The sequence below is a fragment of the Oncorhynchus kisutch genome, linkage group LG13, assembly GCF_002021735.2.
Source record: "Oncorhynchus kisutch isolate 150728-3 linkage group LG13, Okis_V2, whole genome shotgun sequence".
In the NCBI taxonomy this organism is placed as follows: Eukaryota; Metazoa; Chordata; class Actinopteri; order Salmoniformes; family Salmonidae; genus Oncorhynchus; species Oncorhynchus kisutch.
The window spans coordinates 681,595-708,521 of record NC_034186.2 but is presented as its reverse complement, the minus strand read 5'-3'; the positions used below and the strand labels follow the sequence as shown (position 1 = coordinate 708,521).

At 44.6% G+C, this 26,927-nt stretch overlaps 2 protein-coding genes across 4 annotated transcripts in view; one reads left to right on the top strand and one right to left on the bottom strand.

The window, feature by feature from the left end:
- Positions 1-1,946: 1,946 nt before the first annotated feature.
- LOC109892341 (magnesium transporter NIPA2-like) lies at positions 1,947-25,711 on the top strand. Of its 3 annotated transcripts, none has more exons than XM_031838136.1 (6): positions 1,947-2,157; positions 5,949-6,182; positions 16,088-16,144; positions 16,286-16,376; positions 19,641-19,801; positions 24,591-25,711. In XM_031838136.1, exons 2-6 carry the CDS (start codon positions 6,044-6,046, stop codon positions 25,241-25,243), a joined length of 1,101 nt encoding a protein of 366 aa, XP_031693996.1. In that variant the 5' UTR covers positions 1,947-2,157; positions 5,949-6,043; the 3' UTR covers positions 25,244-25,711. The 3 variants fall into 3 exon arrangements, with proteins under 3 accessions (XP_031693996.1, XP_031693997.1, XP_031693998.1); XM_031838137.1 differs by having other exon boundaries at positions 1,973-2,067; XM_031838138.1 differs by lacking the exon at positions 1,947-2,157 and adding an exon at positions 4,865-4,946.
- LOC109903067 (cytoplasmic FMR1-interacting protein 1 homolog) overlaps positions 25,640-26,927 on the bottom strand; it is a 77,621-nt gene continuing 76,333 nt past the window's right edge. Inside the window, 1 exon segment of the mRNA XM_031838135.1 lies at positions 25,640-26,698. Coding sequence (XP_031693995.1) covers positions 26,534-26,698 — 165 coding nt within the window. The 3' untranslated portion in view covers positions 25,640-26,533.

Genomic DNA, 26,927 nt, shown 5'->3' with positions numbered 1-26,927 from the left:
TAAGAAAGCATTTCACTGTAAGGTCTACACCTGTTGTAATCAGCATTACACTGTGAGGTCTACACCTGTTGTATTCAGCATTACACTGTGAGGTCTACTACACCTGTTGTATTCAGCATTACACTGTAAGGTCTACTACACCTGTTGTATTCAGCATTTCACTGTAAGGTCTACTACACCTGTTGTATTCAGCATTTCACTGTAAGGTCTACTACACCTGTTGTATTCAGCATTTCACTGTGAGGTCTACTACACCTGTTGTATTCAGCATTTCACTGTAAGGTCTACTACACCTGTTGTATTCAGCATTACACTGTGAGGTCTACTACACCTGTTGTATTCAGCATTTCACTGTAAGGTCTACTACACCTGTTGTATTCAGCATTTCACTGTAAGGTCTACTACACCTGTTGTATTCAGCATTTCACTGTAAGGTCTACTACACCTGTTGTATTCAGCATTTCACTGTAAGGTCTACTACACCTGTTGTATTCAGCATTACACTGTAAGGTCTACTACACCTGTTGTATTCAGCATTACACTGTAAGGTCTACTACACCTGTTGTATTCAGCATTTCACTGTAAGGTCTACTACACCTGTTGTATTCAGCATTTCACTGTAAGGTCTACTACACCTGTTGTATTCGGCGCATGTGACTAATAACATTAGATTTGAAAACCCACATGGACTAGAATGGATTTCCATGTCCTGGCGTAGTACATTCTGGAACAGCTTAGTGATGTAATTTACTCTCGCTCCTGGATGGGACACCCCAGGAACAGTCACATTTCTTACCATGGAGCTGCCCAAAATCACAGCTGGCAATAAGGACAAGGAAATCCGCCCACTCCCATGCTTCACAGGATGATGCCACCGACAGATGTAGAAGCCCCACTCCCATGCTTCACAGGATGGTGCCACCCACAGATGTAGAAGCCCTGCTCGATCCAGAGCGGGCACGGAAGATTGCCGACGTCAACTTCAAAATCGTAGGGGAAGGAGTAGGAGTAGGCACAGCGGCCGCAGACACAGGTACCGCCAGGGGCAAAGGTGCAGGAAGATCAGGCTCCAGGGTGGCGAACAACTATTTGTTGTTTGTATCCGTTCTTGGCCTCTCGTTGGGAGTTTAAACTGCTTTGCGGGAGACCACTGTCTTCGGCTTCCACGGCTCGTTACATGCAACCATCGTTGATAACCATGCTCCTCTTGCTGTGCTCCTTTGACTCCTCTGTCAAATGGGGGAGGAGAAGTAGGAGATGGCTCCCCTGGTAAAGAAACTCAAGACAACACCGGCCAGTTGGATAATGACAAACGACAAGACGGAGGTGCATCCAGCATGCGCAAACGTCGTCCAGCCACCGGTGTAGAAAAGGTAAACATTCCACTCTGCTTTTCCCCAGTTTCTAACGTAGGCTGGCAACCTACGTGATCAAAGCAGCTACCTCAAGCGTATAATCCTTGAGCCTCCCGGTCGCGTCCGGCTGCGACAGAGCCTGGGTGCGAACCCAGAGTCTCTGGTGGCACAGCTAGCGCTGCGATGCAGTGCCCTAGACCACTGCGCCACCCGGGAGGCTTGGGCCTCCAAGACTTAACGGCACGAGCACGGCAAGGACGACGTCTCCAGGAAATATCCCGCCATCACAGGATCCTTCTGAGCCTATGTAGGGACCTGATTAAAACAGAAGAGCTGATTTAATTTCATTAGCATCTCGTTACTGTTTTATTTTTTATTGTACTTTTTTTTAACACCGCATTTTTTTCCTTCTCCTTTTTGGATCAATTTATCCACCTGTACAGTAGGTGGCGGAATGCACATATCATTGTTGCGAACGGCATTCTACCAAAGAAGAAGAACAGCAGCAGCTCTGGACGTCGTTAATCACGTGGGAATGTTATTTTGAAAGGAACGTCCCTACGTCGTGTCGGATAAGTAATGCGTCAGAGCGTACCGGAACTGCCTTTGGTAGCTGGTGCTTTGGAAACCGCATCGGTATCAATCGTCCCATCACTAGTAACGACCCGTGTGGCTGCGTCAACCTTGCTGTCAAGTTGGGTCGTAACAAAATGTGAAGAGATCTAGCTAACGATGTGATTAATATATAGTTAGCAAATTACCAACGTCTTATTGGTCAAACAAGGGATCTTTTTTTTGCCAGGTATTTCGTATGGAAACATACCGAGGATATTCATGTTTACGATAGCATGCCAGTCAGCTAGCATGCTAACGTTTAGTTATTTGGGCACGTTTACAAATAATGTCAGTTTGCTAAACTAGCTCAGTAGCTGGTACAGTTGTCAACGGATTTAGCCAACATTAGCCTTATGCTAACAAGCTAGCTAGTGTCGTTCTGAGGTAGACAAGAAGGATTAAGCTTTAGCTCAATAAAATGATAAGTTAGATATGTTAACGTTAGATAGTTAATGAGTTACTCGTCACATTTTTGTCACATACACATGGTTAGCAGATGTTAATGCGAGTTTAGAGAAATGCTTGTGCTTCTAGTTCCGACAATGCATCAATAACCAACGAGTAATCTAACCTAGCAATTCCACAACAACTACTTTAAACACACAAGTGTAAAGGAATGAATAAGAATATGTACATAAAGATATATGAATGAGTGATGGCCGTGCGGCATAGGCAAGATGGTATAGAGTACAGTATATACATATTGTGAGGCAGGTAGCCTAGTGGTTCGAGAGTTGGACCGGGAAACAGGTAGCCTAGTGGTTCGAGAGTTGGACCGGGAGGCAGGTAGCCTAGTGGTTAGAGAGTTGGATCGGGAGGCAGGTAGCCTAGTGGTTAGAGAGTTGGACCGGGAGGCAGGTAGCCCAGTGGTCAGAGAGTTGGACCGGGAGGCAGGTAGCCTAGTGGTTAGAGTTGGACCGGGAGGCAGGAAGCCTAGTGGTTAGAGTTGGACCGGGAGGCAGGTAGCCTAGTGGTTAGAGAGTTGGACCGGGAAACAGGTAGCCTAGTGGTTAGAGAGTTGGACCGGGAGGCAGGTAGCCTAGTGGTTAGAGAGTTGGACCGGGAGGCAGGAAGCCTAGTGGTTAGAGAGTTGGACCGGGAGGCAGGTAGCCTAGTGGTTAGAGAGTTGGACCGGGAGGCAGGAAGCCTAGTGGTTAGAGAGTTGGCCCGGGAGGCAGGTAGCCTAGTGGTTAGAGAGTTGGACCGGGAGGCAGGTAGCCTTGTGGTTAGAGAGTTGGACCGGGAGGCAGGTAGCCTAGTGGTTAGAGAGTTGGACCGGGAGGCAGGTAGCCTAGTGGTCAGAGAGTTGGACCGGGAGGCAGGTAACTCAGTGGTCAGAGAGTTGGACCGGGAGGCAGGTAGCCTAGTGGTCAGAGAGTTGGACCGGGAGGCAGGTAGCGTAGTGGTCAGAGAGTTGGACCGGGAGGCAGGTAGCCCAGTGGTCAGAGAGTTGGACCGGGAGGCAGGTAGCCTAGTGGTTAGAGTGTTGGACCAGGAGGTTGCTAGATCGAATCCCTGAGCTGACAAGGTAAAAATCTGTCATTCTGCCCCTGAACAAGGCAGTTAACCCACTGTTCCTAGGCCGTCATTATAAATAAGAATTAGTTCTTAACTAATTTGCCTAGTTAAATAAAAAACTAAATAAATATGAGATGTGTCGGATATTTATGTGAACATTATTTAAAGTGACTAGTGATACCTTTATTAAAGTGGCTGTTGATTTGGGTCAGTAGAAGCTGTTTTTCAGTCTCTTGGTTCCCACCTGTACTGACCTCGCCTTCTGGATGAGAACGGGGTGAACAGGCAGTGGCTCGGGTGGTTGTTGTCCTTGATGATCTTTTTGTCCTTCCTGTGACATCGGGTGCCTTAGGAGTCTAGCAGGGCAGGTAGTTTGCCCCCGGTGATGCGTTGTGCAGACCACACTACCCTCTGGAGAGCCTTGCCGTTGAGGGCGGAGCAGTTGCCGTACCAGGCGGTGATACAGCCCGACAGGATGCTCTCGATTGTGCATCTGTAAAAGTTAGTGAGAGTTTTCGGTGACAAGCCAGATTTCTTCAGCCTCCTGAGGTTGAAGAGGCGTTGTTGCTCCTTCTTCACGATGCTGTCTGTGTGGGTGGACCAATTCAGTTTGACCGTGATGTGTACGCCGAGGAACTTTAAACTTACTACCCTCTCCACTACTGTCCCATCGATGTGGATAGGGGGGTGTTCCCTCTGCTGTTTCCTGTAGTCCACGATCATCTGCTTTGATTTATTGACTTTGAGTGTGAGGTTATTTTCCTGACACCACACTCTGAGAGCCCTCACCTCCTCCCTGTAGGCTGTCTCGTCGTTGTTGGTAATCAAGCCTACCACTGTAGTGTTGTGGGTGAACAGGGAGTACAGGAGGGGCTGAGCACACAACCTTGTGGGGCCCCAGTGCTGAGGATCAGCAAAGTGGAGATGTTGTTTCCTACCTTCATCACCTGGGGTGCAGCCCATCAGGAAGTCCAGGACCCAGTTGCACAGGGCAGGGTTGAGACCCAGTGCCTCAAGCTTAATGATGAGCTTGGAGGGTACTATGGTGTTGAAGGCTGAGCTGTAGTCAATGAACAGCATTCTTACATAGGTATTCCTTTTGTCCAGATGGGATAGGGCAGTGTGCAGTGTGATGGTGATTGCATCGTCTGTGGACCTGTTGGGTGCGGTATGCAAACTGAACTGGGTCTAGGGTGGCCGGTAAGGTAGAGGTGATATGATCCTTGACTAGTCTCAAAGCACTTCATGATGACAGAAGTGAGTGATATTGGGCGATAGTCATTTAGTTCAGTTATCTTTGCCTTCTTTGGTTCAGCAACAATAGTGGCCATCTTGAAGCATGTGGGGACAGGAGACTGGGATAGGGAGAGATTGAATATGTCCGTAAACACACCAGCCACCTGGTCTGCGTATGCTCTGAGGATGATGGAAATTGATAACGATGCTAGGAAATTTAAGGTAATAATACTGTCTTTTGTAATAACTTAGCACTTTGCTACACCCGCAATAACATCTGATAAATTTGTGTATGTGACCAATAAAATTAGATTTATTTTGATTTTATTTTACCGTTTGCTATAGCCATACCAGTAAAAGTTAGCTTAACGTTAGTTAGCTAGCTATCATATGAAATTATGTCTCCTCATGCAGCGCCTCACAAATCACATCATGTTGTTTATCGTGCAGTGTTGAATGACAAATGGTTTTTCATGATGCCAACATTGGCATGACGTTTTATTATGGATTCTGATACTTTACCAGTGAGGAACTTGGAGCTTATCATTCTACGTGTTTAAAAGTCTGAAATGTCATAGTTCCAAGTTGTCTTGAATGCAGAATTTCTGCAATCTTAATCACTTCCATAATTCTTGACTCATAGAATATTCATGAGTACATGTTGCGGAAGTGACAGATTGGATTGATCCACGTATTCTTTGCATACAGATAGGCAATGTGCCATTTCTAAAATGGAACCAACTATATTTGTTCAGGGTTGTTCACTCTGTGATGTAACTTGTCAATGATAAGGTAGCCTAATTGGGAAATGGTCAGGTAGCCCAACTGGGAAATGGTCAGGTAGCCCAACTGGGAAATGGCCAGGTAGCCTAACTGGGAAATGGCCAGGTAGCCTAACTGGGAAATGGCCAGGTAGCCTAACTGGGAAATGGCCAGGTAGCCTAACTGGGAAATGGCCAGGTAGCCTAACTGGGAAATGGCCAGGTAGCCTAACTGGGAAATGGCCAGGTAGCCTAACTGGGAAATGGCCAGGTAGCCTAACTGGGAAATGGCCAGGTAGCCTAACTGGGAGATGGCCAGGTAGCCTACCTGGGAGATGGCCAGGTAGCCTACCTGGGAGGACTCTGATTTGACAATTTAATTACTAACATTAACAGTTGTAAACTTGATGTATATTGAGTTCCTAGGTACATTGATGTGTGAGTCTTGTTTTGCTTACTAAAGGTACTTGGGTTGGTGACAAGTGCTCAGCTGGTCAGGAACTGCTGTGTGTGGTGGTCAATGTAACAGACAGTACGAACAACTCATCCAGCGTCACCATGGGCCAGGACAGAGGGAAGTATGATTTCTACATCGGCCTGGGACTAGCCATCAGCTCCAGCATCTTCATAGGAGGAAGCTTCCTCCTCAAGAAGAAAGGACTACTCCGCCTGGCCAGGAAGGGACAGTGCAGAGCAGGTAGTGTTTTTGTGTTCAGTCTAGGAAAGTTGACCATTAAATCAGTGAAATGGTTAAAATACATTAAATTGCTGCGTGTGTGTTCTCGATAGTCATGTATCTCACTTATCACGCGCACAGCATACAGAGCCTAGTTTGATGAGCGGAATAGCCTATCACCTGTCAAGCTGGTACTGGAGTGAAATGTGCTTTGGTAAGGCCAGTCATTGGTAAGGCCAGTCATTGGTAAGGCCAGTCATTGGTAACGGCCAGTCATTGGTAAGGCCAGTCATTGGTAAGGCCAGTCATTGGTAAGGCCAGTCATTGGTAACGGCCAGTCATTGGTAGGGCCAGTCATTGGTAAGGCCAGTCATTGGTAGGGCCAGTCATTGGTAAGGCCAGTCATTGGTAAGGCCAGTCATTGGTAAGGCCAGTCATTGGTAAGGCCAGTCATTGGTAGGGCCAGTCATTGGTAAGGCCAGTCATTGGTAAGGCCAGTCATTGGTAGGGCCAGTCATTGGTAGGGCCAGTCATTGGTAGGGCCAGTCATTGGTAGGGCCAGTCATTGGTAAGGCCAGTCATTGGTAAGGCCAGTCATTGGTAGGGCCAGTCATTGGTAGGGCCAGTCATTGGTAAGGCCAGTCATCGCACAACAAATAACAATTCTAAATGCAAACGCGTGTTAACTGTTTTGATGGCCACGATTACAAATATATATTTTTATTTCTCAACTTGTAATTAAAGCACATCTCCCATTCAGAAAACCAGTCAGTAAATGAACACCATTTGCCTCATGCAGCGTGACACATCTCCTTCACGTTGAGTTGATCAGGCTGTTGATTGTGGCGGGAAACTGGAATACGTAGTCGTACACGTCGATCCAGAGCATCCCAAACATGCTCAATGGGTGACATGTCTGAGTATGCAGGCCATGGAAGAACTGGGACATTTTCAGTTTCAAGGAATTGTGTTCAGATCCTTGCGGCATGGTGCCGTGCATTATCGTGCTGAAACATGAGGTGATGGTGGAGGATGAATGGCACGACAATGGGCCCCAGGATCTTGTCACGATATCTCTGTGCATTCAAATTGCCATCGATAAAATGCAATTGTGTTCATTGTCCGTAGCTTATGCCTGTCCATATCATAACCACACTGCCACCAAAGCGCTCGCCCTCATAACGCCATACTGTCTGCCATCTGCCCGGTACAGTTGAAACCGGGATTCACCTGTGAAGAGAACACTTCTCCAGCGTACAATTCTTCAGTTGTGCAAACCCACAGTTTCATCAGCTGTCCGGGTGGCAAACCCACAGTTTCATCAGCTGTCCGGGTGGCTGGTCTCAGATGATCCCGTAGGTGAAGAAAACAGATGTGGAGATCCTGGAATGGCGTGGTTACACGTGGTCTGCGTGTAAGGCTTATGGTAGAGAAATTAACATTACATTTTCTAGCAACAGTTCTGGTGGACATTCCTGCAGTCAGCATTGCCCACTCCCTCAAAACTTGAGACGTCTGTGGAATTGTGTTGTGACAAAACTGCACATTTTGGAGTGGCCTTTTATTGCCCCCCCCCCCCCTCCCTGCACAAGGTGCACCTGTGTAATGATCATGCTGTTTAATCAGTTTCTTAATATGCCACAACTGCCTGGTGGATGGATTATCTGGGCAAAGGAGAAATGTTCACTAACAGGGATGTAAACAACATTGGAGAGATGTAAGCTTTTTGTGCATATTGAACATTTCTGGGATCTTTTATTTCAGCTCTTGAACATGGGACCAACACTTCACATGTTGCGTTTATATTTTTGTTCAGTATAATATGACTAGGGTTGTGCCTTTTTGTCTTCTGGACAATGAAAGAAAGATGATATGGCAACCAATAGAACAGGAGAGAAATTCTGGTGAATGGCATGAGGAAATCTTTATGAAATAACTGCCTCCACATTGCTATGGCTACTTTGAAGGAAGGTAAACATTGTGAAGTGGTGGGCGACGGCCTGGTAGGCGACGGCCTGGTGGGCGACGGCCTGGTGGGCGACGGCCTGGTGGGCGACGGCCTGGTGGGCGACGGCCTGGTGGGCGACGGCCTGTTGACTATAGCCTCTGCACTCCAGTGGAGAATGGGAGGCGAGCTTGAATTAAATGCTGGCTTCAATGGCATACGAGTAAATCTTTATCAACATAATTGTCTCCATGTTTCTATGGTCGAATGATGAATAAGATACTAAATGAAAATATACAGCCCAATTTAATTCCACTAACTTTAGCAAATGAACCTATGGACCGATAAGCATAACGATGAAATGTATTTACATTGGCTGATATTTACATAAATGAATAAAAGGTATTATTTTGCAATGGGGTTGTTTTTTGTCCCGGTCAATTTGGGCGGCAACATGTACCTGCTTTTATCCTTTATAATCGGCCAGAAGCGTCAGTTCCCGTCAGTTGAGGATGCCTGGTCATTCTTTAAAAGTAACTTCCTCACCATTTTAGATAAGCATGCTCCGTTCAAAAAATGCAGAACTAAGAACAGATACAGCCCTTGGTTCACCCCAGACCTGACTGCCCTCGACCAGCACAAAAACATCCTGTGGCGGACTGCAATAGCATCGAATAGTCCCCGTGATATGCAACTGTTCAGGGAAGTCCGGAACCAATACACGCAGTCAGTCAGGAAAGCTAAGGCCAGCTTCTTCAGGCAGAAGTTTGCATCCTGTAGCTCCAACTCCAAAAAGTTCTGGGACACTGTGAAGTCCATGGAGAACAAGAGCACCTCCTCCCAGCTGCCCACTGCACTGAGGCTAGGTAACACGGTCACCACTGATAAATCCATGATTATCGAAAACTTCAATAAGCATTTCTCAACGGCTGGCCATGCCTTCCGCCTGGCTACTTCAACCTCGGCCAACAGCTCCGCCCCCCCCGCAGCTCCTCGCCCAAGCCTCTCCAGGTTCTCCTTTACCCAAATCCAGATAGCAGATGTTCTGAAAGAGCTGCAAAACCTGGACCCGTACAAATCAGCTGGGCTTGACAATCTGGACCCTCTATTTCTGAAACTATCTGCCACCATTGTCGCAACCCCTATTACCAGCCTGTTCAACCTCTCTTTCATCTCGTCTGAGATCCCCAAGGATTGGAAAGCTGCCGCAGTCATCCCCCTCTTCAAAGGGGGAGACACCCTGGACCCAAACTGTTACAGACCTATATCCATCCTGCCCTGCCTATCTAAGGTCTTCGAAAGCCAAGTCAACAAACAGGTCACTGACCATCTCGAATCCCACCGTACCTTCTCCGCTGTGCAATCTGGTTTCCGAGCCGGTCATGGGTGCACCTCAGCCACACTCAAGGTACTAAACGACATCATACTGTGCAGCCGTCTTCATCGACCTTGCCAAGGCTTTCGACTCTGTCAATCACCATATTCTTATCGGCAGACTCAGTAGCCTCGGTTTTTCGGATGACTGCCTTGCCTGGTTCACCAATTACTTTGCAGACAGAGTTCAGTGTGTCAAATCGGAGGGCATGCTGTCCGGTCCTCTGGCAGTCTCTATGGGGGTGCCACAGGGTTCAATTCTCGGGCCGACTCTTTTCTCTGTGTATATCAATGATGTTGCTCTTGCTGCGGGCAATTCCCTGATCCACCTCTACGCAGACGACACCATTCTATATACCTTCGGCCCGTCTTTGGACACTGTGCTATCTAACCTCCAAACAAGCTTCAATGCCATACAACACTCCTTCCGTGGCCTCCAACTGCTCTTAAACGCTAGTAAAACCAAATGCATGCTTTTCAACCGGTCGCTGCCTGCACCTGCATGCCCGACTAGCATCACCACCCTGGATGGTTCCGACCTAGAATATGTGGACGTCTATAAGTACCTAGGTGTCTGGCTAGACTGCAAACTCTCCTTCCAGACTCATATCAAACATCTCCAATCGAAAATCAAATCAAGAGTCGGCTTTCTATTCCGCAACAAAGCCTCCTTCACTCAAGCCGCCAAGCTTACCCTAGTAAAACTGACTATCCTACCGATCCTCGACTTCGGCGATGTCATCTACAAAATGGCTTCCAACACTCTACTCAGCAAACTGGATGCAGTCTATCACAGTGCCATCCGTTTTGTCACTAAAGCACCTTATACCACCCACCACTGCGACTTGTATGCTCTAGTCGGCTGGCCCTCGCTACATATTCGTCGCCAGACCCACTGGCTCCAGGTCATCTACAAGTCTATGCTAGGTAAAGCTCCGCCTTATCTCAGCTCATTGGTCACGATGGCAACACCCATCCGTAGCACGCGCTCCAGCAGGTGTATCTCACTGATCATCCCTAAAGCCAACACCTCATTTGGCCGCCTTTCGTTCCAGTACTCTGCTGCCTGTGACTGGAACGAATTGCAAAAATCGCTGAAGTTGGAGACTTTTATCTCCCTCACCAACTTCAAACATCAGCTATCTGAGCAGCTAACCGATCGCTGCAGCTGTACATAGTCTATTGGTAAATAGCCCACCCTTTTCACCTACCTCATCCCCATACTGTTTTTATTTATTTACTTTTCTGCTCTTCTGCACACCAATATCTCTACCTGTACATGACCATCTGATCTTTTATCACTCCAGTGTTTATCTGCAAAATTGTAATTATTTGCCTACCTCCTCATGCCTTTTGCACACATTGTATATAGACCCCCCCTTTGTTTTCTACTGTGTTATTGACTTGTTAATTGTTTACTCCATGTGTAACTCTTTGTTGTATGCTCACACTGCTATGCTTTATCTTGGCCAGGTCGCAGTTGCAAATGAGAACTTGTTCTCAACTAGCCTACCTGGTTAAATAAAGGTGTTCTCAACTAGCCTACCTGGTTAAATAAAGGTGTTCTCAACTAGCCTACCTGGTTAAATAAAGGTGTTCTCAACTAGCCTACCTGGTTAAATAAAGATGTTCTCAACTAGCCTACCTGGTTAAATAAAGGTGTTCTCAACTGGCCTACCTGGTTAAATAAAGGTGTTCTCAACTAGCCTACCTGGTTAAATAAAGGTGTTCTCAACTAGCCTACCTGGTTAAATAAAGGTGTTCTCAACTAGCCTACCTGGTTAAATAAAGGTGTTCTCAACTGGCCTACCTGGTTAAATAAAGGTGTTCTCAACTGGCCTACCTGGTTAAATAAAGGTGTTCTCAACTAGCCTACCTGGTTAAATAAAGGTGTTCTCAACTGGCCTACCTGGTTAAATAAAGGTGTTCTCAACTAGCCTACCTGGTTAAATAAAGGTGTTCTCAACTGGCCTACCTGGTTAAATAAAGGTGTTCTCAACTGGCCTACCTGGTTAAATAAAGGTGTTCTCAACTGGCCTACCTGGTTAAATAAAGGTGTTCTCAACTAGCCTACCTGGTTAAATAAAGGTGTTCTCAACTAGCCTACCTGGTTAAATAAAGGTGTTCTCAACTAGCCTACCTGGTTAAATAAAGATGTTCTCAACTAGCCTACCTGGTTAAATAAAGGTGTTCTCAACTAGCCTACCTGGTTAAATAAAGGTGTTCTCAACTAGCCTACCTGGTTAAATAAAGATGTTCTCAACTAGCCTACCTGGTTAAATAAAGGTGTTCTCAACTTGCCTACCTGGTTAAATAAAGGTGTTCTCAACTAGCCTACCTGGTTAAATAAAGGTGTTCTCAACTAGCCTACCTGGTTAAATAAAGGTGTTCTCAACTAGCCTACCTGGTTAAATAAAGGTGTTCTCAACTAGCCTACCTGGTTAAATAAAGGTGTTCTCAACTTGCCTACCTGGTTAAATAAAGGTGTTCTCAACTAGCCTACCTGGTTAAATAATGGTGTTCTCAACTAGCCTACCTGGTAAAATAATGGTGTTCTCAACTAGCCTACCTGGTTAAATAAAGGTGTTCTCAAATAGCCTACCTGGTTAAATAAAGGTGTTCTCAACTAGCCTACCTGGTTAAATAAAGGTGTTCTCAACTAGCCTACCTGGTTAAATAAAGGTGTTCTCAACTAGCCTACCTGGTTAAATAAAAAATAAAAAAGAAGCAATTACCGGCTGCCGGAAACCCTGTACAGTACACACTGTAGCTCTGTGGCACTGAGATATACTGTAACATGTAGCTCTGTGGCACTGAGATATACTGTAACATGTAGCTCTGTATGGCACTGAGATATACTGTAACATGTAGCTCTGTATGGCACTGAGATATACTGTAACATGTAGCTCTGTATGGCACTGAGATATACTGTAACATGTAGCTCTGTATGGCACTGAGATATACTGTAACATGTAGCTCTGTATGGCACTGAGATATACTGTAACATGTAGCTCTGTATGGCACTGAGATATACTGTAACATGTAGCTCTGTATGGCACTGAGACATTCTGTATGGCATATTGTTAGGTTGAATTTGTACATTTGAGGCAGGGCTCGAGAAAGCGGGTACGTTCATATTTGAGCAGCTCATAGATCACTGCACCTGTACATAGCCCATCTGTAAATAGCCCATCCAACTACCTCATCCCCATACTGTGATTTATCTTGCTCCTTTGCACCCCAGTATCTCTACTTGCACACTCATCATCTATCACTCCAGTGTTTAATACTATATTGTAATTATTTTGCCACTACGGCCTATTTATTGCCTTTCCTCCCTTATCTTACCTCATTTGCACACACTGTACCTTTTCTATTGTGTTATTGACTGTATGTTTGTTTATTCCATGTGTAACTCTGTTGTTGTTTGTGTCGTACTGCTTTGCTTTATCTTGGCCAGGTCGCAGTTGTAAATGAGAACTTGTTCTCAACTAGCCTACCTGGTTAAATAAAGGTGTTCTCAACTAGCCTACCTGGTTAAATAAAGGTGTTCTCAACTAGCCTACCTGGTTAAATAAAGGTGTTCTCAACTAGCCTACCTGGTTAAATAAAGGTGTTCTCAACTAGCCTACCTGGTTAAATAAAGGTGTTCTCAACTAGCCTACCTGGTTAAATAAAGGTGTTCTCAACTAGCCTACCTGGTTAAATAAAGGTGTTCTCAACTAGCCTACCTGGTTAAATAAAGGTGAAATAAATAATGTAAATTATTACTTTTTCAAAAATGTCTCTTAAGGAGCTGAAAGAAACTTTTGCAGTTTTAAAGCAAATTTCCTGCAATTCTGCCATGGAGCTGAGAGAACATGTTGCGGTTTTAAAGTACATTTTGCCATGGAGCTGAGAGAACATGTTGCTGTTTTAATGTACATTTTGCCATGGAGCTGAGAGAACATGTTGCTGTTTTAATGTACATGTTGCCATGGAGCTGAGAGAACATTTAGCCATGGAGCTGAGAGAACATGTTGCGGTTTTAAAGTACATTTTGCCATGGAGCTGAGAGAACATTTAGCCATGGAGCTGAGAGAACATGTTGCGGTTTTAAAGTACATTTTGCCATGGAGCTGAGAGAACATTTAGCCATGGAGCTGAGAGAACATGTTGCGGTTTTAAAGTACATGTTGCCATGGAGCTGAGAGAACATGTTGCGGTTTTAAAGTACATGTTGCCATGGAGCTGAGAGAACATGTTGCGGTTTTAAAGTACATGTTGCCATGGAGCTGAGAGAACATGTTGCCATGGAGCAGAGAGAACATGTTGCTGTTTTAAAGTACATTTTGCCATGGAGCTGAGAGAACATGTTGCGGTTTTAAAGTACATGTTGCCATGGAGCTGAGAGAACATTTTGCGGTTTTAAAGTACATGTTGCCATGGAGCTGAGAGAACATGTTGCGGTTTTAAAGTACATGTTGCCATGGAGCTGAGAGAACATGTTGCGGTTTTAATGTACATTTTGCCATGGAGCTGAGAGAACATGTTGCGGTTTTAAAGTACATTTTGCCATGGAGCTGAGAGAACATGTTGCTGTTTTAAAGTACATTTTGCCATGGAGCAGAGAGAACATGTTGCCATGGAGCTGAGAGAACATGTTGCCATGGAGCAGAGAGAACATGTTGCCATGGAGCAGAGAGAACATGTTGCTGTTTTAAAGTACATTTTGCCATGGAGCTGAGAGAACATGTTGCGGTTTTAAAGTACATTTTGCCATGGAGCTGAGAGAACATTTAGCCATGGAGCTGAGAGAACATGTTGCCATGGAGCTGAGAGAACATGTTGCCATGGAGCTGAGAGAACATGTTGCTGTTTTAAAGTACATTTTGCCATGGAGCTGAGAGAACATGTTGCTGTTTTAATGTACATGTTGCCATGGAGCTGAGAGAACATGTTGCTGTTTTAAAGTACATTTTGCCATGGAGCTGAGAGAACATGTTGCGGTTTTAAAGTACATGTTGCCATGGAGCTGAGAGAACATGTTGCGGTTTTAAAGTACATGTTGCCATGGAGCTGAGAGAACATGTTGCGGTTTTAAAGTACATGTTGCCATGGAGCTGAGAGAACATGTTGCGGTTTTAAAGTACATGTTGCCATGGAGCTGAGAGAACATGTTGCGGTTTTAATGTACATTTTGCCATGGAGCTGAGAGAACATGTTGCTGTTTTAAAGTACATTTTGCCATGGAGCTGAGAGAACATGTTGCTGTTTTAAAGTACATTTTGCCATGGAGCAGAGAGAACATGTTGCCATGGAGCTGAGAGAACATGTTGCCATGGAGCAGAGAGAACATGTTGCCATGGAGCAGAGAGAACATGTTGCTGTTTTAAAGTACATTTTGCCATGGAGCAGAGAGAACATGTTGCGGTTTTAAAGTACATTTTGCCATGGAGCTGAGAGAACATGTTGCCATGGAGCAGAGAGAACATGTTGCCATGGAGCTGAGAGAACATGTTGCGGTTTTAAAGTACATTTTGCCATGGAGCTGAGAGAACATGTTGCCATGGAGCAGAGAGAACATGTTGCCATGGAGCTGAGAGAACATGTTGCGGTTTTAATGTACATTTTGCCATGGAGCTGAGAGAACATGTTGCTGTTTTAAAGTACATTTTGCCATGGAGCTGAGAGAACATGTTGCCATGGAGCTGAGAGAACATGTTGCCATGGAGCTGAGAGAACATTTTGCCATGGAGCTGAGAGAACATTATATAGGTCCATTATTTTCTCTCCATACTTCATATCTGAGTTTAGTCATTTTACAATCCCTAATTATTCTACATTTCTTTTGTACAGTTTGGACTCGGCCTGCCCAAGGATTTCAATGGCAGGAAAATCCCTTTGCGCTATAGCTCAGTATGCCGTGTGGCTCGGTTGAATGTGTACACTTTGAGTCGCTCATTGAGAGGGACTTTAACAACACTAAAACCCAGCCCTAGAATTTCCATGCTGTTTGACAGGTGTGGGGGGGTAACTGGGTCTGAATTGTTGACAACCTGCCTTGTCTTGAGAGTCCAGCTTAGAATGGAAGCAACTGACTGGTGCAAACATGCAGAAGGCTGAGTTGACACTTGATCACTACCTTCTATATAAACACCCAAATGGTACCCTATTCCCTATGTAGAGCCCTATGGTACCCTATTCCCTATGTAGTGCACTACTTTAGACCAGAGCCTTATGGTACCCTATTCCCTATGTACTGCACTACTTTAGACCAGAGCCCTATGGTACCCTATTCCCTATGTAGTGCACTACTTTAGACCAGAGCCCTATGGTAGCATATTCCCTATGTAGTGTACTACTTTAGACCAGGGCTCATAGGAAGTAGTGCCCTTTGGGACACAGACCAGATAAAGATGCAGCTAGTGTCATACAGGGTCAAAGTTCACTGTTGCCAAACCTTCAGCGTGACGACATCAGAACATGTAACCCTGGTAGTTACCATAACACCCTAGAGCTTGACAGTCCACTGATATGGTGGCACTCCATTGCATGACATTTTATTATTGAACCCACATTTGAATATATTTGAGTAGTAATATAGTCCTGTTGTTTTTCTGTTTAGGCCAGGGCGGACATGCATATCTTAAAGAATGGCTCTGGTGGGCCGGCTTATTATCAAGTAAGTGAACATTTCTACACTAAGATGACCTGTTTCAGTTCACAGTTTCCATGAGGTTATCTTGTTTTCTGTGGTTTTGTTTTACTAGATGCATTTCTGTTCACCTTCGTATGTGGGGTTGATATATCTGTGTTTTCACAGTGGCAGCTGGAGAAGGGGCGAACTTTGCAGCGTATGCCTTCGCTCCTGCTACTCTCGTCACCCCTCTGGGGGCCCTCAGTGTGCTGGTCAGGTATGTCACCCCTCTGGGGGCCCTCAGTGTGCTGGTCAGGTAGGTCACCCCTCTGGGGGCCCACAGTGTGCTGGTCAGGTAGGTCACCCCTCTGGGGGCCCTCAGTGTGCTGGTCAGGTAGGTCACCCCTCTGGGGGCCCTCAGTGTGCTGGTCAGGTAGGTCACCCCTCTGGGGGCCCTCAGTGTGCTGGTCAGGTAGGTCACCCCTCTGGGGGCCCTCAGTGTGCTGGTCAGGTAGGTCACCCCTCTGGGGGCCCTCAGTGTGCTGGTCAGGTAGGTCACCCCTCTGGGGGCCCTCAGTGTGCTGGTCAGGTAGGTCACCCCTCTGGGGGCCCTCAGTGTGCTGGTCAGGTAGGTCACCCCTCTGGGGGCCCTCAGTGTGCTGGTCAGGTAGGTCACCCCTCTGGGGGCCCTCAGTGTGCTGGTCAGGTAGGTCACCCCTCTGGGGGCCCTCAGTGTGCTGGTCAGGTAGGTCACCCCTCTGGGGGCCCTCAGTGTGCTGGTCAGGTAGGTCACCCCTCTGGGGGCCCTCAGTGTGCTGGTCAGGTAGGTCACCCCTCTGGGGGCCCTCAGTGTGCTGGTCAGGTAGGTCACCCCTCTGGGGGCCCTCAGTGTGCTGGTCAGGTAGGTCTGAACTACATTAAGGTAGGTCTGAACTACATTAATGTACAGGCTGAACTTCAGACCCAGTACAGACAGAAGGCAGGTCATTAATGGACAGGGTGAACAGGAGGGGCCCCAGTATTGACCCTTGGGGCACGCCCACATCATAGCTAAGAGTGGGCGACAGCTCATTGCTCACTCTTGACACACTGGGTTCTGCCTCCAAGGTATGATTTCATCCATCTCAAGGCATCGGGTGAAAGGTTGAACTTGGACAGTTTTGTGATACCTCTTCTGAGTCTATTGCTATCTAATGTTGAGCCTCTGAACAATAAAGTAGACTCAGGGCGAGGATCTCCTTCCAGAGAGACATCAGGGACTGCAACATACTTTGTTTCACAAAATCATGGCTCTCTCTGGATATACTGTCCCCGTCCATAGAGCCAGCTGGGTTCTCAGTTTATCAAGCAGACAGGAATAAAGACCTCTCCGGGAAGAAGAAAGGCGGTGGTGAATGTTTCATGATTAACTACTGTGATAACATACAGGAACTCAAGTCCTTTTGTTCACCTGACCTAGAATATCTCACAATCAAATGCCGATCGTATTACCTCCCGAGAGAATTCTCTTCAGTCGTCACAGCCGTGCATATATCCCCTCAAGCCGATACCACAATGGCCCTCAAAACTTGGCTGGAGTGTTTACAGACATATAACATTTCTCCCAGTCTGCTGTCCCCCACATGCTTCAAGATGGCCACCATTGTTCCTGTCCACAAGAAAGAAAAGGTAACTGAACTAAATGACTACGCCACCCCAATAGATCCACAGATTATACACTGCCCTATCCCATCTGGACAAGAGGAATACCTCTGTAAGAATGCGTTCATTGACTACAGCTCAGCATTCAACACCATAGTTCCCTCCAAGCTCATCATTAGGTCTGGGCCTTGGGTCTCAACCCTGTGCAACTGCAGCCACCACCTGCTTGACAATATGAAGAGTGGTACTCAGTGGTGTGTTGTGTTGGATTTTCCCCCAAACATAATGCTTTGTATTCAGGACATAAAGTTAATTTCTTTAACACATTTTTTGCAGTATTACTTTAGTGCCTTATTGCAAACAGGATGCATGTTTTATTCTGTACAGGCTTCCTTTTCACTCTGTCAATTAGGTTAGTATTGTGGAGTAACTACAAGGTCCTGAGCAACAGGCAGTTAGATTTGGGTATGTCATTTTAGGTGAAAATTGAGCACAGTGAGTCCATGCAACTTATGTGCCTTTTCACTCCTGAACTTATTGAGGCTCTAACAAAGGGGCTGAATAGGAATTGACTCATGACATTTCAGCCTTTTCATTTTGTAATTTGTAAACATTTCTAAAAACTTAATTCCACTTTGACATTATGGAGTATTGTGTGTAGGCAAGTGACTGTATCCATTTTACACCGAACCAAAATATAAACGCAACATGTGAAGTGTTGGTCCCGTGTTTCATGAGCTGAAATAAAAGATCCCAGAAATGTTCAATATGCACAAAAAGCTTACATCTCTCCAATGTTGTTTACATCTCTGTTAGTGAACATTTCTCCTTTGCCCAGATAATCCATCCACCAGACAGGTGTGGAACATGAAGAAGCTGATTAAAACGGCATGATCATTACACAGGTGCACCTTGTGCTGGGGACAATAAAAGGCCACTCTACAATGTGCCGTTTTACATGTCTCAAGATTTGAGGGAGTGTGCAATTGTCATGTTGACTGCAGGAATATTTGCCAGATAATTACTCCCATCAGCCCAACTCCAGTAGCTCCAAAAGCACACGTTATTGTAACCCCGGGCAACGAGGGTTTGATGATTAGTTGACAAGTTGAATCAGGTGTGCTTGTCAGTTAGGCCGGTTGGACCATATGGTCTAACAGTTCTATTCACAATGATGTTTTGCTCTAACCCCTGTAGACTTCTTACTAGAAACTACCATGCTGCAGTATTTGAATATCTCTTTAGCAAGATATTTACTGTGTCGTTGCAGGGCTGTGTGTCCATGATGTAACGGTGTGTGTGTTGTTGCAGGGCTGTGTGTCCATGATGTAAAGGTGTGTGTGTTGTTGCAGGGCTGTGTGTCCATGATGTAACGGTGTGTGTGTTGTTGCAGGGCTGTGTGTCCATGATGTAACGGTGTGTGTGTTGTGTGTCCATGATGTAACGGTGTGTGTGTTGTTGCAGGGCTGTGTGTCCATGATGTAACGGTGTGTGTGTTGTTGCAGGGCTGTGTGTCCATGATGTAACGGTGTGTGTGTTGTTGCAGGGCTGTGTGTCCATGATGTAACGGTGTGTGTGTTGTTGCAGGGCTGTGTGTCCATGATGTAAAGGTGTGTGTGTTGTGTGTCCATGATGTAAAGGTGTGTGTGTTGTGTGTCCATGATGTAACGGTGTGTGTGTTGTTGCAGGGCTGTGTGTCCATGATGTAACGTTGTGTGTCCATGATGTAAAGGTGTGTGTGTTGTGTGTCCATGATGTAACGGTGTGTGTGTTGTGTGTCCATGATGTAAAGGTGTGTGTGTTGTGTGTCCATGATGTAAAGGTGTGTGTGTTGTGTGTCCATGATGTAACGGTGTGTGTGTTGTGTGTCCATGATGTAAAGGTGTGTGTGTTGTTGCAGTGCGGTGCTGTCCTCGTACTTCCTGACCGAGCGTCTGAACCTGCACGGGAAGCTGGGCTGTCTGCTCAGTATCTTGGGCTCTACTACCATGGTGATCCACGCCCCTCAGGAGGAAGAGATCAACAGTCTGGACCACATGGCTCGGAAACTGGTCCAGCCAGGTCAGTACCAGACAGACAGGAGAGGGAAACTGGTCCAGCCAGGTCAGTACCAGACAGACAGGAGAGGGAAACTGGTCCACCCAGGTCAGTACCAGACAGACAGGAGATTATTTGGGATAGAGGACAACATCACTTCATTCTTCGGTTTAACTTTTGTAATGGGAGTAATTATTTTCCTGTATTTGAGTGACTTATGGATTGATATGATAAACATGGTGAGTGATATATAATAAACATGGTGAGTGATATATAATAAACATGGTGAGTGACTTATGGATTGATGTGATAAACATGGTCAGTGATATGATAAACATGGTGAGTGATATATAATAAACATGGTGAGTGACTTATGGATTGATGTGATAAACATGGTCAGTGATATGATAAACATGGTGAGTGATATATAATAAACATGGTGAGTGATATATGGATTGATATGATAAACGTGGTCAGTGACTTATGGATTGATATGATAAACATGGTGAGTGACTTATGGATTGATATAATAAACATGGTGAGTGACTTATGGATTGATATGATAAACGTGGTCAGTGACTTATGGATTGATATGATAAACATGGTCAGTGACTTATGGATTGATATGATAAACATGGTGAGTGACTTATGGATTGATATGATAAACATGGTCAGTGACTTATGGATTGATATGATAAACATGGTGAGTGACTTATGGATTGATATGATAAACATGGTGAGTGACTTATGGATTGATATGATAAACATGGTGAGTGACTTATGGATTGATATGATAAACATGGTGAGTGACTTATGGATTGATATGATAAACATGGTGAGTGACTTATGGATTGATATGATAAACATGGTGAGTGACTTATGGATTGATGTGATAAACATGGTGAGTGACTTATGGATTGATATGATAAACATGGTGAGTGACTTATGGATTGATGTGATAAACATGGTGAGTGATATATAATAAACATGGTCAGTGACTTATGGATTGATATGATAAACATGGTGAGTGACTTATGGATTGATATGATAAACATGGTGAGTGATATATAATAAACATGGTGAGTGACTTATGGATTGATGTGATAAACATGGTGAGTGATATATAATAAACATGGTGAGTGACTTATGGATTGATATGATAAACATGGTGAGTGACTTATGGATTGATATGATAAACATGGTGAGTGATATATAATAAACATGGTCAGTGACTTATGGATTGATATGATAAACATGGTGAGTGACTTATGGATTGATATGATAAACATGGTGAGTGACTTATGGATTGATATGATAAACATGGTGAGTGACTTATGGATTGATATGATAAACATGGTGAGTGACTTATGGATTGATATGATAAACATGGTGAGTGACTTATGGATTGATATGATAAACATGGTGAGTGATATATAATAAACATGGTGAGTGATATATAATAAACATGGTCAGTGACTTATGGATTGATATGATAAACATGGTGAGTGACTTATGGATTGATATGATAAACATGGTGAGTGACTTATGGATTGATATGATAAACATGGTGAGTGACTTATGGATTGATATGATAAACATGGTGAGTGATATATAATAAACATGGTGAGTGACTTATGGATTGATATGATAAACATGGTGAGTGATATATAATAAACATGGTCAGTGACTTATGGATTGATATGATAAACATGGTGAGTGACTTATGGAGTGATATGATAAACATGGTGAGTGACTTATGGATTGATATGATAAACATGGTGAGTGACTTATGGATTGATATGATAAACATGGTGAGTGATATATAATAAACATGGTGAGTGACTTATGGATTGATATGATAAACATGGTGAGTGATATATAATAAACATGGTGAGTGATATACAGTGCCTTGCGAAAGTATTCGGCCCCCTTGAACTTTGCGACCTTTTGCCACATTTCAGGCTTCAAACATAAAGATATAAAACTGTATTTTTTTGTGAAGAATCAACAACAAGTGGGACACAATCATGAAGTGGAACGACATTTATTGGATATTTCAAACTTTTTTAACAAATCAAAAACTGAAAAATTGGGCGTGCAAAATTATTCAGCCCCCTTAAGTTAATACTTTGTAGCGCCACCTTTTGCTGTGATTACAGCTGTAAGTCGCTTGGGGTATGTCTCTATCAGTTTTGCACATCGAGAGACTGAATTTTTTTCCCATTCCTCCTTGCAAAACAGCTCGAGCTCAGTGAGGTTGGATGGAGAGCATTTGTGAACAGCAGTTTCCACTTTCCACAGATTCTCGATTGGATTCAGGTCTGGACTTTGACTTGGCCATTCTAACACCTGGATATGTTTATTTTTGAACCATTCCATTATAGATTTTGCTTTATGTTTTGGATCATGGTCTTGTTGGAAGACAAATCTCCGTCCCAGTCTCAGGTCTTTTGCAGACTCCATCAGGTTTTCTTCCAGAATGGTCCTGTATTTGGCTCCATCCATCTTCCCATCAATTTTAACCATCTTCCCTGTCCCTGCTGAAGAAAAGCAGGCCCAAACCATGATGCTGCCACCACCATGTTTGACAGTGGGGATGGTGTGTTCACGGTGATGAGCTGTGTTGCTTTTACGCCAAACATAACGTTTTGCATTGTTGCCAAAAGGTTCAATTTTGGTTTCATCTGACCAGAGCACCTTCTTCCACATGTTTGGTGTGTCTCCCAGGTGGCTTGTGGCAAACTTTAAACGACACTTTTTATGGATATCTTTAAGAAATAGCTTTCTTCTTGCCACTCTTCCATAAAGGCCAGATTTGTGCAATATACGACTGATTGTTGTCCTATGGACAGAGTCTCCCACCTCAGCTGTAGATCTCTGCAGTTCATCCAGAGTGATCATGGGCCTCTTGGCTGCATCTCTGATCAGTCTTCTCCTTGTATGAGCTGAAAGTTTAGAGGGACGGCCAGGTCTTGGTAGATTTGCAGTGGTCTGATACTCCTTCCATTTCAATATTATCGCTTGCACAGTGCTCCTTGGGATGTTTAAAGCTTGGGAAATCTTTTGTATCCAAATCCGGCTTTAAACTTCTTCACAACAGTATCTCGGACCTGCCTGGTGTGTTCCTTGTTCTTCATGATGCTCTCTGCGCTTTTAACGGACCTCTGAGACTATCACAGTGCAGGTGCATTTATACGGAGACTTGATTACACACAGGTGGATTGTATTTATCATCATTAGTCATTTAGGTCAACATTGGATCATTCAGAGATCCTCACTGAACTTCTGGAGAGAGTTTGCTGCACTGAAAGTAAAGGGGCTGAATAATTTTGCACGCCCAATTTTTCAGTTTTTGATTTGTTAAAAAAGTTTGAAATATCCAATAAATGTCGTTCCACTTCATGATTGTGTCCCACTTGTTGTTGATTCTTCACAAAAAAATACAGTTTTATATCTTTGTTTGAAGCCTGAAATGTGGCAAAAGGTCGCAAAGTTCAAGGGGGCCGAATACTTTCGCAAGGCACTGTATAATAAACATGGTGAGTGACTTATGGATTGATGTGATAAACATGGTGAGTGATATGATAAACATGGTGCGTGATATATGATAAACATGGTGAGTGTTATGGTGAATGATATGATAAACATGGTGAGTGATATATAATAAACATGGTGAGTGACTTATGGATTGATGTGATAAACATGGTGAGTGACTTATGGATTGATATGATAAACATGGTGAGTGATATATGATAAACATGGTGAGTGATATATGATAAACATGGTGAGTGATATATGATAAACATGGTGAGTGATATATAATAAACATGGTTGTGTGTGGAGGTGGAGACAGATACATTCCCATAGGAAGGGAAAGAGGAGTTGACCATGTATGACAGATACATTCCCATAGGAAGGGAAAGAGGAGTTGACCATGTATGACAGATACATTCCCATAGGAAGGGAAAGAGGAGTTGACCATGTATGTTTAAGTACCATATTTATATGGCTGTTAATTATGTACTGCTGTTCTTACCGTCTGACCTGTTTATCGCTGTTGGATTCTGGGTTCAACTTGGAACATTGCTGTCCTAGAGACTGGTTTTTACACCAGAGGATTCTGGGTTCAACTTGGAACATTGCTGTCCTAGAGACTGGTTTTTACACCAGAAGGTAATGGTTGTCGGTAGGAGCCAGATGGCGGTGGAATGTGCTGGATGGATGGGAGGAAGTCACAGGATTGCTAGAGGGGATATCTGTGGATTAGGCAAATGAGGGGTTGAGGTCAGATCCCCTTCAGGGAGAAATTATGGTTTATTACCCTATCACTTCCTCTTCCTGTGGAACCATAAGATGTAAGGATTGGAGAGGAGGAGGAGTATATACACATACTAGTTGTGGTGGGAAGAATTCAACTTCCATAGTGTCCGTTTAGTTATTTACTCTGAATTAGAACATACTGTTGAATGTTGTGGTTAAAGTTTGTCTTCAGACACCGATTCTGTAGCGACTTCCTACAAGCCTCTGGCTGGTGTTTACAGAACATTTGGTGTCGTCTGATTTAATATATATAAGAATGTTACTTTTTCTATGCTGGATGTTGCAACTTGATTTATGATCGACTTTATCCCGGACTGCTCTTTTAATCCCTTTACAAGTGGTCTCTTGGTAGTTGGTAGAGCATGGTGCTTGTAATGCCAGGGTAGTAGGTTTGATTCCTGGGACCACTCATTTGTAAAAGTGTATGCACTAAATCACTTTGGATGAAAGCATCTCCTTCGTTATGTTTCTAATGATCCTTCCTCTTCCTCAGGTTTCCTGGTGTTTGCCACCTTCGTCATCATCGTAGCGCTCATCTTCATCTTGGTGGTGGGCCCTCGGCACGGCCAGACCAACATCATGGTGTATATTACCATCTGCTCTGTGATAGGAGCTCTGTCGGTGTCGTGTGTGAAGGGGTTGGGCATCGCCATCAAAGAGGCCATAGCTGGGAGGTCCGTGGTGGGGAACCCTTTAGCCTGGGTGTTACTGCTTGGGCTGGTGGCCTGCGTCTCCACTCAGATAAACTACCTGAACAAGGCTCTGGATATCTTCAACACCTCCCTGGTCACACCCATCTACTACGTGTTCTTCACCACCTCAGTCCTCTCCTGCTCTGCCATCCTCTTCAAGGAGTGGGAGCACATGGCTACTGCTGATGTTATCGGGACTCTGAGTGGGTTCCTGACCATTATAGTTGGTATCTTTCTGCTCCATGCCTTCAAGGACCTTAGTGTGAGCCTGTCCACGCTGGCGGTGTCCATCAGGAAGGACGAGAGGCCCGGGCCGGCAGCTAACGGAGTGGCAACACACGGCAGCTACGAACTGCTGCGCAATGACTCCACAGACATGAACCTGGAGGAGAGGGAGGTGGGCCTGCCGTTTGACAGTCTGTCCAGGAGGAATGGTGATATAACAGCCTCTTAGAGGAACTAGCTGGCGGTCTGGTGTAGTTCTACTGACTAGGACCATTACATTGGTGTGGACGTTTGGAGACAAATCGACTCTAGGAAGAAAGAAAAAAACCTGTGACATGGATGGACCAACTGATTGTAATTTCCCTTCTGTTTCCCTGGATATCTGACTGCGTGGACGGAGCTTCATCTCCATAGAGCGGTCAATAGTCTACTCCACATGTTTAACCAGCCACTGAGTGTCTACAAATCAACAGATTAATTTAGGTAAAATATCCTTATTCAACCCCTGTGGAGATCCCTAGTCTTTGTCTGGTCAATATGATACTTGAAAGGAAGAGTTCTGAAAATCACCATTAACCTTTTTTGTGTGTATTGTTTGCATAAAAAATGTTCTCAAGAACAAGCAGAGATTTGTTATATATTTATTGAATTAAAAATGATTCCAAAAAAGGCACAGTGAATAAATGGTTATAAAGAAGCACTTGGTTTCCTTTACGCTGCTAATGTTTAACGAATCATACTACTGTTCACCAATTACATCCCACCACCGCAAACCCCTTAAATAATCATTTGATAGTTTAAATGCTCCATAAAACACGAGTTTAGAATGAAAACAGCTATTAAGATCATAAGGCACAATTGGGTACAAACAGTTTGTCAGGAAAGTTAGACCTCTTGCCTTGTTCACACTGGCAGTTTGAAGTGACCTGATCTGCTTCCTGCCGTCTGAACAGCCAAAAAACACACGGAAGCAGATATTTCAAGCCACATTTGTAGGGGACTTGCCTGAACGGTCAAATCTAATTTATTTCCCCAACATATCTTGTTGCTTGCTAGCTACTCTGACAGGAACTAACTAGCGTGTTATTTAGAAACTAATGAGTGATTGTGCTAGAAAGCCCAACGGCTAGCTAGTTGACTGCTGTGGTGAGCAAGAGAGGACTCGTTTTGAAAAGTTGGATCATCTCATCCTTCGAGGCAGGGGTGTCAAACTCACCACCACCACTGTGCACACACCTGTTGTTACTATGACAACCAGCGTAGCCATGTCAGCTGTCTGAACACATTAAGGCATTAAGTGTGAACAAGGCTTTAGTCTCGTGGTCCGCTGCTGCTTTAAAACCTAAAAGGTGAATGAAGCAGATTAAGGAATATTGTGTGTCTAGTCTGATGGGCTACGTTCCAAAAGGCACCCTATTCCCTATGTAGTGCCGTTTATATAAAGTAGTGTCCTATATAGGGCATAGGGTGCCATTTCTGACATGGGATGGTACTATAGGAAACGTGCACCGGTCAATCTTCAGTTGCTGGCCAGGGATTGGTGGATAGGAGGCTGGAAACACCGGACGTGCTCCACTGGCATGTTCTCTCCATCACCTGACTTCAGGTACTTGTTCAGGATGGCAAAGATCTCGTCGTTGAGGACCTGGAACTTGCGGATTCTGTCCACCATCTTTTTAAGAGGCTGAGGAAGTAGAGTGAAAGTGATCATTGATCTAGAAGACAGAGGTGGATACCAAAAAGACCCAAGCATGACACCCACTTGAAAGTCTAAAATGTGTCCATGGTCATATTGACGAGGAACCAAAGGGACTGACTAGAACTTATCCAATGAGAAATGTTAGTTCTCGTTGCAAAACGTTTTTGCTACGGTTTGCACTAATGAACATGTTTGGGATCTGAAGGTTCTAGTG